General features: G+C 41.7%; 1 protein-coding gene across 10 annotated transcripts in view; it reads left to right on the top strand.

The window, feature by feature from the left end:
- The window catches only part of heph (polypyrimidine tract-binding protein 1 heph), a 358,510-nt gene that overhangs the window by 328,553 nt on the left and 16,252 nt on the right, over positions 1–13,705 (top strand). For all 10 annotated transcript variants that reach the window (XM_069135784.1, XM_069135783.1, XM_046623389.2 and 7 more), the window contains 3 exons: positions 2,806–2,952; positions 11,525–11,576; positions 12,972–13,030. In XM_069135784.1, coding sequence (XP_068991885.1) covers positions 2,806–2,952; positions 11,525–11,576; positions 12,972–13,030 — 258 coding nt within the window. The remainder of the gene's footprint in view (positions 1–2,805; positions 2,953–11,524; positions 11,577–12,971; positions 13,031–13,705) is intronic.

The following is a 13,705-nucleotide window of genomic DNA, read 5'->3' as shown; positions in this document are numbered from 1 at the left end:
CAATTTTCGTTCCTGATATTTTCTAGCTAGCTTAGCGAGTAGTGCAGAGTTCTATTTCTCTAAACCCCGTAAATTTGCAACATATGGTTGTCTGCTCTTTCTCAACTAACTCACTGCTTTCGTCACCCAAACATCGAAACCTGAAGACTTTGGGCCCTCCAAGACACTAGCGGGCTCGAACAAAAGTCATTATGCAGAAATTTCTTCTTCCGTATAGTTATTCCTGAAAGGTAAAAATTTTCTATTCGTACAACAGACGTTTCTTGGTTGATTCGTCGGCGCGTTATTCGATAATTAGTTGAATTTTTCTCATTTTCTCATTTTCGGGTCGCACATGAACCGCAAGGTCGAAATATCAGGAGCGCGGAGATGCAATGCGGAAATCGGTAGCGGGCAGAGCTCTATACGTGCGGGTTAAAAGCGGGACTGATAAAAGGCAGGGCGAAACAATGCAGTCATTTCGAAACAAACACAATGCCCGAACGGTTGCGCAAACGGAACGGCAAATTCAAATTAAATTACCGATATACGATCGACACAGCAGCCAGCGAGCGGCACGCGGGGCTCGCACACAGGGGATAATGTCATTGTTTTTGTTGCGCTCGACTTCCAACTTCAATTTCCAGCCCCTGCATTTTTAATGGCCTCCTCCACCCCCAACCTCCACCATACCGATACTGCGGTAAAGGCTGATGCAGAGGCGATCGAAAGCCTCCCTCCCACTTTTCGTTTCGGGTTATTCCCAGCTATACGCAGCTTTAGCATTACCGAAATTCTATTATTACCAGGCGCTACACAGTGATCGAAAACGCTCGTAGTTCCGGTAAAAATTCTTTCGCTATGTCATCTAAGACAGCGAGACGAGTAAAAGTTTGCTTGAACTCATCAATTATGGAGAAGGAAATTTACTTGAGTTGATTTAAATGGAATAAACGGCGTTGCTCTGATCTGAAAAACACTTCTTTCGGTATATTTTTTCCTGTAAATTGAACGTATCCTCCCTCGGTCCATACGGCGTCGCTTCACGCCGAAAGCTACCATCGTATAATAGTCTAGTGGTTTTCCTAATTCAATAAGATTCCGAGCACAGCTTGCGCTGATTTAGCGCCCCGCGAACTCGGTTAATTTTCTACCTCGTGGCAGTTGGTACCGCTTACTCGCGTCGCGTCACGTGATCGAAATGACTGAGCGAGTCTTTTGCGCGACAAGAAGACAGGAAGACCCGACGAAGTAGGCTGCTGCTCGGAGGGGAATCTTATCCACCCTTAGTGCCCCGGGAGAAAAGATTCCGGCCCGGGGATGAACCTTTCGAAAATTAGGCCGCGCACTCCCTTGTATACGCGAGATGCGGCAATCTGGCCATCCGCAGTTTAATTACGTGATTAATTACCGTCTCTTGGCTAATTTTCAGCGCGTGTATACCACCTCTGTAACTCGAGATATTGAGAAAATCCAGTTCGGTTAGCTTTCGACGATCGATGAAATTATTGAAATAACCGGAATGTAATGTACACATGTATTATAGGGCTGCTAGTCGATGATGCTTTTATTTTCATTTCGGTGTACCTTTGCGGGAGGAACGTTATCCAGCGTAGAAACGAGCCGTGCTGCGACTCTCGCTAGCGGTTTAGTTTAATAACCCAATATTGTCCCCGGCCATTACTCTTACTTATAAAGTATAATGGGGCGTCATTTTTACGCTTAATATGCGACCAATTTAAATATCCACCAGACCCCATCTTACCGCCAAAGCACTCATTGATGCGGCCTCCTCGGGCAAACAGGCGGTAGAATCCCTCCTTGGGACGAATTGAGAGGCGGGGAAGGAGAGAATATCGCGGTCGAGTTGCGGGAGGAATCAGGTATTCAAATGGTCCGTGCTTTCTTAACCCCTCTTAGTCGTCGTTTGCTATACAGAAATACCTTCTTCTTCCTCCTCCTCCTTTTCTTCCTTGTTGCCAACTCCGAACCCCCAGTATTCAAGCAACGTAACTAATTCACGATAAAAACGGTGATTAAATTTTTCGTAGAAATATAAATACCAATTTCAAGCTATTTCACGTTTGCATTGAGGAAGAATCTGTTGAACCGTCTAATCGTGAGTAAAAATTTAGGTAAAGTGATGAATCATTTTTAAGGTTTTAGTTGTAAGCTTATCGTGTGTTATTAAAACATCTACCACATCACGCAGTATCGAGGGATGTTTCGACTCTATTCACTGTCACTGGTTGATTTATCCTCCTTTCTTAACGTTTTATCCTCACATCGAAGCCCATTGATTCTCAAGCCGCTTGAGCGCAAGCAGCGAAAACGTCGTTACAAGGCGAAATCCTCTCAGTTACGGGTGATCTTATCCCGAATCCGTCCGCGTTATGTATACCTACCAACAAACACCGAATGGAAGTGGAAGTGGCGTGAGATAGTCGGTGGTGGGAATGTTCACCAGCTGTTTGTTTGTAGTATCCCTCATCGAGGGCCGCTGATCACGTAGACACTTAGCCTCCCCGGTTCGCGGGAATTTCTCTCTCTCTCTCTCTCTCTCACTCTCGCTCTCTCCAGCAGTAAAACGTTGCCTATCCGTATTCCGGAGGATGCGTTGTTACGTAGGTATGACCGTGAGGAGAAAGGGTGCCGGTGGCGTTATTTATCATCGCGTGCAGCTCGCCGCGTCACGCCGATATCGCCCTCCGGGGGCGTTAGTTCGGCCGAGCGAAAGAACCGTAAAAATAAATGTTATGGTATAAATTTTCGCTTCCGATCAACCCTCACTCAAGAGTAATTTTGCCCAACCTATTTCTGTTGCAGAACGCTAATGCTCAGGCCGCACTTCAGGCGGCTCAAGGACAGGGTGCTCAGAGTCAGGGTGGAGAAACTCAGGGTGGACCCAATACCGTTCTAAGGGTCATCATCGAGCACATGATCTACCCGATTTCCTTGGACATACTTTATCAGGTGAGTAATAACGCTTTTTCCTTCGGCACACGTCGACTGTTCGATAGATTTTTGGGTCATGACGTACCGGCCAAAAGCAATACGTATCTACGCAGTGACGTTGAAAAATCATTGGCGAATCAGATCCCGAAACATTTTTAAACTGCCATTGATCATCGTTACGATTTACAGCGTTTACGGTTGATTCGGTATCACTTTTGAATATTATCTTTTATCGCATGCTTATATTTTTTCAAATTTCTGTAAAAATCACTCCCTTGAAAAGTTTTTGACAAAGTTTTTACGTCATCTTATCTTTCCGTGATGAAAATTGTCCAAACATGTCAATTTTTTTTCCTTTCTTTGTAAAGGAACAACCGACTTGAAGTTTTGACTGAATGATTTATCGTGAGTACGGCAACGGATGGTAAAAGTTTCGGTACATTAGCAGCACTTTCGTCTCACTACCGAAACATTGGCAATGCAACTCGTACCCCGGAAGGTTTGTTAATTTAAAATCAAGACGGTTTCGCTCCCATCAACGGACGGCTTGCATTTAGGCGGTTCTCCCGTTTGCTTTAGCACTTTTCAACGGCGCTAATTCGAGGGTTAAAAATTCAGAAGTCACTCAACTCAGACCCGAAACCACTCTCAGAACTCCGGGTGAAAATATCCCCTTTCCTAATGACTACTGCAATATCTAACCTGTCCAACTGACTCGACCGCGTTTCTACCCTTGTCGCGCCTTCGCGATCTATACAAAGCGAACTTTCCTCAGTGATCAACAGCGCTAGTTAACCGCACGGAAACTCATTTTCAAAGTGCTCGGAACAAGTTTTTAGATTTTCGCAACCGCATCGTGTGATTCACGGAAATTCGTCGCTGTAAGATGAAACATCAGGCGTGAAGCACCGTTCAATTTTTATACAAATCCGCCCACTCAACGCTTACAGTGATCGCACACCGCAGTGTTTTTATATCCATATATACGCGAGGCGCGAAAAGGTATTTTTCACGTGGCCCTTTTCAAACGGGTGATACACTTAACGGAAATACACGTGGCTATATCCCGCGTTTATGGGGCATCGATTGACGTACTTTCCGGCTAATATTATTATTGTCATTATACGTGAACCGTAAAAGCTCGCGGTACGCTATAAATATGTATATTGTCGTACATGTACGTACGATTTATAAGTAATTCTACGAGCTTTCCACTCCACTGGATTACGTCGCCGCATTTATGTATGTCTATATATAATATACCCGCACGTAAACGGCCTCTTGTCTTTAACTGGATCATTATCCTGCGGAGGTCAATCGTGACCCTCGCATATGTGCCTTATTATACCCATACAGAGACAGTTGCGCCGTTAAACTTTGCGATTTATCATACCGAGCGGAATATTTCAGTGTATTACGCCCAGTGTGCGCGTGTGTGTGTCTTCGTGATGACCGTACACACGTTTCTCTCTCTCTCTCTCTCTCTCTCTCTTTCTCCTCTTTCCATGTATAATCAATAAACTTAATGAACAGCGCGTAATGATTTTTTTTTTTTTTTTCATGTAAAATCGTCTCGATTCAACCACAACTTCTTCGCGATACAACGGTTGTTATTATTACGATTTGATTTTTATCTCTAGAGTGAAAAGTTGAAGTAATTTTTCTGGTCTTCTACTATCTTCTCGCCTTCCTTATCACAGGCTCGTGCATGTATAAATAATATTTAGTTTATCTATATTTACACACAACGTGAAAACATCTCGTGGTGATTATAATCTCTCGTCCTAAGTATTAGAGCAGATATCAGAAAGCAAGAATCTGGATAAACTTTTTCTTTCAAGGGCTTTAAACTTCACGACACTTGAGTTATAAGACCCATTAATTATTTTCATTTTCCCCCTGACGCACTCGAGTTAAACGAAAAACATAGAAAGTTTAAAAAATCCGGATTTACGCAGTGAACAGAGTATCATATAGGAGATGACTAGCCAAAAAAAATTATTTTTGTTTCAGATATTATTATTATTATTGTTGTTGTTGTTGTTGTTGTTGTTGTTGTTATTTTATTTTTTAAATTATGGCAAACTAATCATGAATTTGTTGAGATAGATCGAAACAAATAATTAGCGGCTTGAAGAGACCGTCGTGTCTCTGTTTCTCCTAGATCTATACCTATTAATATTATTTCGAATCGAAATGTCAAGAACAAATTTATGATTCCCACTGTACGCAAGCAGTGGACTTCTCCCCTCTTCAACTCGCAGGTTCATTGAGATGGACAGCTTCCAATTACCAGACTCTGTACGTTCGGTTGATTTGCACATCGAATAGGTACGAATCTTCGGTCCGTATATAGTGTGTCCGTAATACGCATGCGTTACGTTCTATAGGTATTTTGATAAAAGTGCGATTATTATTCGCCAGTGTGAATTTTTACTATCTTTTTTTTTTCAAATATTTACGTTCCCTCTCAGATTGGTCAAGGGATCGACACATTTCCGCGTTCATTTCTGTACCGATTTACGCCGTATACGGAAATAGCAAAAGTTTCTAAAGCCCGCAAGCTCTTGTAAGCATTTTTCGAAAAAAGAAAAGCAGGTATAGAGAGAAAAAAGATGAGCATCAAATCCATCCATAAGCCTTGAGCTAGAACCGCAGTAAAATTCGCACCTAATCCGTTAATGGAGCATCGTCGAACGAGTGTGCGGTGTGTGTGTGTGTGTGTGTCTAGTGTATAACCTATACATATGTATGCGGTGTATGTACACACGCAGGAGAAGATCTAGCTGCTCAAATGGCGCGTATAGGACACGCGACCTCAGTTTCGATCCAGTTCTACAGACGTGTATGTACACGGATAAACGTGATGTAAGTGAAGCGAGGGTAAGTTGAATAAGCCCCAAGAGGCTGGGTATACTCGGGGGCCGCCGACCGGCTAATCAGGCAGAAGATTATAGGCGTTAGTTTGCGAAGCAAGTTCGAATCATCCCGTACTCCGCATCGCTCCTCGTTCAAACCCTACGTCAAATCGTTCATTTCCTACCGCTTTCGCATTCCGTTTGCTTCTCGTTATCCTTAATACAATTATCATTATATTTTTGCTAGCGATCAGTTATTTCTAGAAGAGAAGAAAATAACAAAAAAAAAAAATAACTATCCGACAAACAACTTATATTATATATACATTATACGTGGCTATGGAATGAAAATTCGTATGAACAATAATTTTTCGGTATAAATAACGTGCGATTCGGAAAGAAAAAAAGGTGAAAATTCGTTTATGAAAAAGTGCATTTTTATTGTACAACGACGGTATGTCAGTTACCATTTTAGTATATTGCATAAGCTACTTGGGTAAATTTATTTGTTCGTACAGCCGCGAATGTATTCTTTTATTATAATATGCACTCTGACTATATTTATCTACATACCTCGATTTTAATTTGTTTCACGAATCCGCAAAAAGTTGCATAATATGAAAGTTATTATTAAAAGCTGGCAAATACTCTTGCGTTCCCGCAGGCATTTCCCCCGATGTTAAACACGCATAAACGCAGGAGCTGCGTTTACATTCGGAACAATAATTAATAATTATTTTGTTCACCACGGTCGACGCTTTTATTTATTTTTTTTTTTTTTATAGATATTGTAGATAAATTCGTTGAATATATTTTTCAAATGGACAAGATTTTCCTCTCGTCTATATTGCGATTAATTTAATCGAATGATATTGAATATCTATTCAGAGCGACAAGGATCTGAGCACCCTGAAATCTACCTTCAAAAGCCGGAGGAGAAAGTTGGAAAAAAAAAATGCAATACGAAGGAATCATGCAAAGATAGTGTACGGGAGAGTGAGTATAATCATATCCGGGTGATCTAGGAGACGCGCGGCTTGTTTTAGTCGACGTAGAGAAGCCGAAGACGAGGAGGGTGAGGGTGGCCCCAATGGGAGCCTTAATAAGGTGAGATTTAGGGTGTCCCAGGTGCCGGGCAGCCACTACGCCCCGTTTATGTCGCACGGGCGTTGCGCCGAAGCGAATCATGCAGGCGACCAACGCGAACGGGGCATAAACGTTAAAAGCCTCAACATTTTACGCCGATATTCCACTAGTATAACGGCATAATGCGTAATAGAGGGGCGCGGGCTTCGAGCTTCGAGCTTCGAGCTTCGAGCTTCGGGGGCGGGGGAGGGCGGAAAACTCTCACGAGGAGCGGCGTGGTACGTAGTTATTATTGATGTACGTTATAACCGCACTGCACACGTCGCCGCGAAATTTTACGTCCACGGGAAAATTGAAAGCTCAAAGAATAAGTGTTTTTTACCGAAGCTATGCGGAACTTAACGACGTCGGACGGTTATTGCGCAAAAAATTGAGAGAACTAAGGAATCGAGGACTTCCTGCCTTGTCAGGGGAGTGGAGTGTTCGCTTGTCTTTCATACCCCTTGTTCAAAATCGCCGACCGCGGAGGGGTGGGACGGAAGTTGGAGGGTTAACGTATTGAAATAAATCCGGAAAGCCTTCGGGGATCGTCCGATATTCTACAGCTGATCCTGAATTGTTTAAATCCCGGAGTCCCGTGGAGTTGGGTACGCCGATTGAAACGAACTTTGTGACAAATTTTTAATTAATACTAAAGGGCGGGTTCAACCTTTTATATTAGGTAGAGTAATTGAAACATTTAACGAGGTTGAAGTTACTCTAAGCACTGAGATAAAGGAAGACTGTGAAAAATAAATAATTACGACGTTGCGACGTTCGAATCACTTCCGAGGGGTTGAATTCGCAAAATATGAACATGTTCGTTCCTACGAAGTTTCGAAACAGCCATATTTCAAAATTAATTACAGCCTGTTGCGTCGAAGCTTGCGAATTTCAAACCCATCAGATGTCCGCGATGCCCGACGACCTTGCAGTCTGCAGGCGTTGGGTTAAAGTTTTCAAAGTTGCGTAAACCTCACGCGAAAACTATAATAGACACAATAGAATCCGCACGGTCGAACCCACCGCAGCATTAACCGCAACGTCGTGTCTAGTCGAGCTCCGGGATCCATTAATCATAGAATAACAGAAACACGTGATTAATGTTTCGGGTTTTGTTCATTTTTGCGCCCGGCTCACGTTCTCCTCTTTTCAAACTCGGACTTTGCCCCGCGCTTTATTCTCCTCCTTAACATCGGAGCTTCTTTGTTGTTTTTCTGGTTGGTACTTTTGTTTTCAAACTTTATTACACGACCTATTGCTCAACCGACAATGGTAATTGCCACCCTGAAACCGAAAACGCGCGGATGTTTTGCGATTTCCTACCATTTATGAAGCGAATGCATCTTCCTCTGTTTTCTGAGGCAAAATTTATCGGCTATAATTCACTATTCGTACGCGATTCTATAAATATGAAACAGCCTTGGAAAAAACAATTAATTTTCACTCTAGAAACTTTTCACCCTTGTGAAACTCGGGGAATTTTAAATATCAAATTTTATGGTCAACATTTTCGAGATCGAATTGGTTTACCGAATCGTTTCCATCCGGATATATTCGATTCAAGGCTCTTTCGGGCAAACCGAAATATTCCAGACAATATTAATTTGATGATGAAAATTTCAGCGAAAAGAATAATAACCCATCGACAATCACTAATGAACCTTGAAGATATAAATTATCAACGAAAAAACTTTTCTAATTTGCCTAAGAAAATTACTTTGATATTAAATTTCGTATTTTGTATGCAAAGTTGAATCAATTGCCGGAACGAAGCCTGAACACCGGCACAACATGCGACGTCTTAGAAACGCCAGGCGTAAATAGCCAGGGACGAATCGTGCGTATAAGTATAATTTTTGCAGTTTCGACGAAATCGCTGCACAGGGACGAACAAGCGTAACGGTCAATATCGGCCCGAGCGTCGCGCAGTGCTAAACCGGAAGTGAAAACGTGCGGTAATCACGTCGATAAATGGATTAATAAGCGCGATAGTGGATGTGTATTATAAGGGTGAAAAAGTGAGGATCGTTAGCGAGGCGAGCTGCAGCGATTGGCCGATGGTCATTGGGCTATTGGACCCGCGGGAGATGGAGCTCGTAACCCGGGTGAAGGGATTAGAGATAGGCCCTTCCTATCCTATCCGGGGCGGGATGGTAATCACCGTTATTGATTGCTATTGTGTAGTTATTAATTCGCATTGCTCGATTATCGGCGAATCTCGCCCAACCCCTCCACACCCTCTTGCAGTCTTCCGAGCAATTCTGCAGTCAGGGGCCTTATTCGGAAATTTTATCACATCTGAAACGGCGATACATCGCTATAGAGAGCTGAAATATGCCTTTCGGTCGGGCAGGATCTTTACTTTACTTTACTCGCGGCATCTTATCGGCCGAGATATTGTGTAACATCAAATTTTAGCACTTTGAAATAAAAACTACTCGATTGTCGTTATTTTTATAGTATCGATACGGTCTTCCTTCTTATTTCTATGAACGAACTTTTTTTGGTAATACTGTAAAATATTATACATCTGTCAGCACTCGAAACTTTTTCATCCTGTACCGAACGTTTTCTTACGTACATCAAATTGTTTCAATCACTTTATTCTATAAAAGATTTTTTCAACAATACGTAGATTAGACTGATAATTCAGTTTATTTATACGCTTCGTTATTCGTCTTTTCGATTCTACGTTGTTGAGGTTATGCCAAACGAAATAAATTAACGCAAAACATTACCCACCCCAAATACATTGAGCTCCGTCACTTGTATCACCGTCATCTTTGTGAAAAAAGTGATAAAATTTTAGAATAAACTCACAGTCCTGACGATCGATCATTGTTCGATATAGTGCTGGCAAATCCTTATAGCAAATTAAATTCCTAAAAAAACTTAAAACTCCTTATTACGAATTTCGCGAATCGGCTCCGAATTAACAGGAGAAAAAGAGCGTCGTGCGGTTTCTCATTCTTATTTATCTCCTCCTCCTTCTTCGGCTGGATGTAAATCGAGTCGTGATTGAGGAATAAGCGACGCGGATCCGAGTGTCATCACATCCCGATCCGTGTTTCGAGCTCTGCGAATGGTTCGGTCGGCGGTTATTACTGCTAAAGATATAGCTATTTTTGCAAGAAACCTCGTGGGAAATCATCCCTATATACACAAATTGGAAAAATGTGCCTCGCGGCGCCAGTTTCTGTATAAATACACACGTCGGTGGTTCGTTGTGCGTGCACACACGTCCTCGAAGCCACCTGCGCTCCACTCCGGTCCGCGAATATCGCTAATATTTTATTTGCTCTCCATTTGCGTATTACAGCTCTCACCCTGCGCCCTGTCATGCCGCCCCTGTTTCTATGCGAGAAACGTGCACTGCGTAGGAGAATCGCGCGTTGGATTCAATTCGTTTGCATCCTTTTTTTCCGCAGTTATTTTCTTTTTTCTTTTTTGAAATACCTTTTCCCCGTGACAATTTTTTACTTTGATCAACACGTGCCGGAAAAGAGTAAAGTTGACAACGGAGAAACGCAACGTATGTAATACGTAGTTGATTGATATTAGAAAGAAAAAAAAAAAAAGAAAAAAATCGGCAATCGAACAAAAACTGAGTGGATCGCTCGGTTTTACGACCGTGTATAGAATATATGTGGTAAATGGATATGGAAAATATTGGGAAATAAATTCAGCATTTGAATATCCGGTTCTTCCAATTACACTGTTTTAATTGAAGGTACGCGCGGACGGATAAAGTTGACAATTATATATAGCAATATTGTTTCATAATGGAAAAATAGTCACGTTGACGAGGTAGAGTGCATTTGAATCCCTCCCAAACGTGGGTATATGAATAACATTTTTATATTACAAACCTGCGGGTTTTGTAATTTTTTTTATATTTCCTAATTGTAAACTCGGTTCCGCCGATTCCGGCATTCGATATTCCGGCTAATTGGCGAATGAACGTATCAAAGAACGAACATTTAATTTCTCATTCTACGGATTAACGTGTCCTCGTCGCGAAACTCTTGTGTACCTGCACGCAATATGTTTCATGCAAGCGGATGCTGTGAGAGAGTTGCAGAGTTTCAGAGACGGGGGCTCATTGTCTACGGTAATTGTCGAGTAGGGTGGGGGTCGATGTTCAGAATGCAGCGCGCTGTAAAAGCGTAAATTTAAAACGTCCGTTTCAAAGTTTTTTTTACAACTTTCAAGCTTCCTCTCCTCTATCTCTATTTCTCTCTTTCTCTACTTGTGCCGTTCTGTGTGCAGAGCCGCTGCACTTTCCCGAGAGTCAAATTAATCGCAAAAGCGTTAAAGCTACGTTCAAATAGCCCGAGTTTTTCTCATTTCTTTCTTCCATTTTCTTCATCTTCTCCTTTTCCATCTTGTCTTTTGTGTAGGTACTTTATATATACCTATACGTATACGTCACGTGGTGTTCAACAAACTTACAGATCGCTATACCGAGTCTTTTTGAATCTCTCGACTATGTACAAACCTGTCGCATCGTCCAATTCATTATCTCGCTAAAGAGTGATTTATTCTGTAATAATAACAATAACATGGCTGTTTAGTAAGTAAATTGTTTCGCTTCTCTGTTACAGATATTCACACGCTTCGGGAAGGTTCTGAAAATCGTCACCTTTACCAAGAACAGTAAGTACAAAAAACAAAAATTTATAATCCGATACCATAACGTTACCCTCCACGTCTTTCACTTGAACGCTACGTCGTAGATTTCACCCCATCCACCACTTTCGATATTGCATCCCCGCTTAATGTCGACAGGACTTTCTTTTCAAGGGCGGTTTGAAAATCGACCCCAAATTTTCGGTGAAACTTTTTACACGATTCATGCCCAAATTTAAGCTTGCAAAATTTTAAATCCCCAGAATCGATTCGGTATCTGCGATTAAAGGATTCGATGAGGATAAAACGAGGGTGCAAATTTCGCGGAAAACTTCTACTATTGTCTTATTAACGGATTAAATTCGCGTTTTTACACATGCTAAATAAAACTGACAGTTCTTGGACGAGTCAGAACGTGAAAGTGAAAACGAACTCGATCGTAGCTCGGTGTTTCCATGGCTGCTCGTCGTAGATGCACACTGAAAATTCGTAGGAATTCATATCCGCGCGATGTGGAGTGCGGAAGCAACCCCTTCCGAAACACGCGTATTGTTCGCCTGCTGCACCGGCTCCTCGATGTTTCGATGTTTCAATGTTCCAGTGCAGCCCAGCAGAGCGAAACCCCCATGCCAGAATCCACTTCTCGAGTTTAGCCTTCCGAAATGAGATCGGGCATCGCGATAATAATGGACGATAAGTTCCTCGTTCGCCTGCGGTGAAATCATACAGTTGTAGGAAATGACCAGAGTCCAACAGCGACCGTGGTTTAAGTTTCGGTTTTGTTACACGCGGGGGTGTTTCTTGCTCGCGCAACTAGCACGAGGGGCGAATTCAAAACCCACCCTTCAATTTATTTCATACACAATTTAATTTCATAGTAACTTTATGCGAGAGTCACAAATTCAAACGATTTACGACAGGTATTTAAAAAACTTCCCGGGGGATTTTGGCTGATACTAATCGTAAGAGGAAGAACTAAAATTTGACGAAATTCGATTGATCAATTTTTAATATCTGTAAAGACAATTTTATACGAATTTGAATATTTTTCCCAGTCTCAGTTTCAATTTCTATGTTTAATAGCTAATGATCCTCTGCTCCCGCGATTGCGAGCAACGATTATTTATATATATACACATAATACACGTCAGACCACTGTGACCCATTTACAAAGGTAAATTCTCGTATAATTCTGCTGAGCTACAACCGTAACAACAGTGGCTAGGTTGCATGCTTCAGGCTGTTACGCTGGGACTAGTACAATGCCACATTGTTACCTTGATATTTATACATTTAACGTGTACGAATGAATGTGGAACAGTGGACTTCAAGCTCCGACCTAACATTAGTATCCAGTTCGTTATACGCTCCTTTATGTGAAAATAATGTTACACATGTTCATAAATGAAATTTATTTTTCAGGCTCCTTCCAGGCGCTCATACAGTATCCGGACATGGTGGCAGCGCAGACGGCTAAATTTGTAAGTAAATAAATAAAAAAAATTTTTTTAAATTGCGCATACCCAAATCGATATCAACGAATATATGTATTTAAACATGAAACCTGTATGTTCTTGCTTATACGAAGAAATTTCTTTTGAAAAGTCTATAGTTATAAAGGGTAATTGGAAACTACATACATTTTTAATCGAAGCGTAAGCAAATTTATGCGAATTTGAAAAAATCTCTCCGTGTAGCTGGTTAAGGAATACATTTTTTTTTTTTTTACTAATTCTGTTCTCCCGTGAACTAAGAAATACAAAAAAAAAAAACCTAGCAAATTCTCGCCGGCTTCAGCAAAGTTCCTCTTCAATTCAAGGCGCCCTCTATTAAGCGTACCTGCTGCGGAAAGTAGACAAAAGTCCGTTTCAACCCAGATTGAATATCGCGGCACATATCGTTTCCGGAGGGCCGATTTCGTCGTTGTGTTTAATACAATATAACACACATGCATGTAGCTTATCGTTATTAACCATTATTATACCCATTATCCGGGAGACCGGAAGTCAAAAACAAATCAACAAACGCAAGGCAAGCGAGGCACGAAACATAGCAGCGAAATTATAGAACAGTCGAACAAAGTTTTGTCGGTTGCATGAAAGTTTGTACATGTACAACACGTTTCGGGTTTCGATGGGGGGACTAAAACTGGGTAC

This window comes from Neodiprion pinetum, chromosome 4 (assembly GCF_021155775.2).
Source record: "Neodiprion pinetum isolate iyNeoPine1 chromosome 4, iyNeoPine1.2, whole genome shotgun sequence".
Classification (NCBI taxonomy): Eukaryota; Metazoa; Arthropoda; class Insecta; order Hymenoptera; family Diprionidae; genus Neodiprion; species Neodiprion pinetum.
Note: the sequence above shows the minus strand (reverse complement) of the source record. Positions and strands in the feature narration are given on the sequence as shown.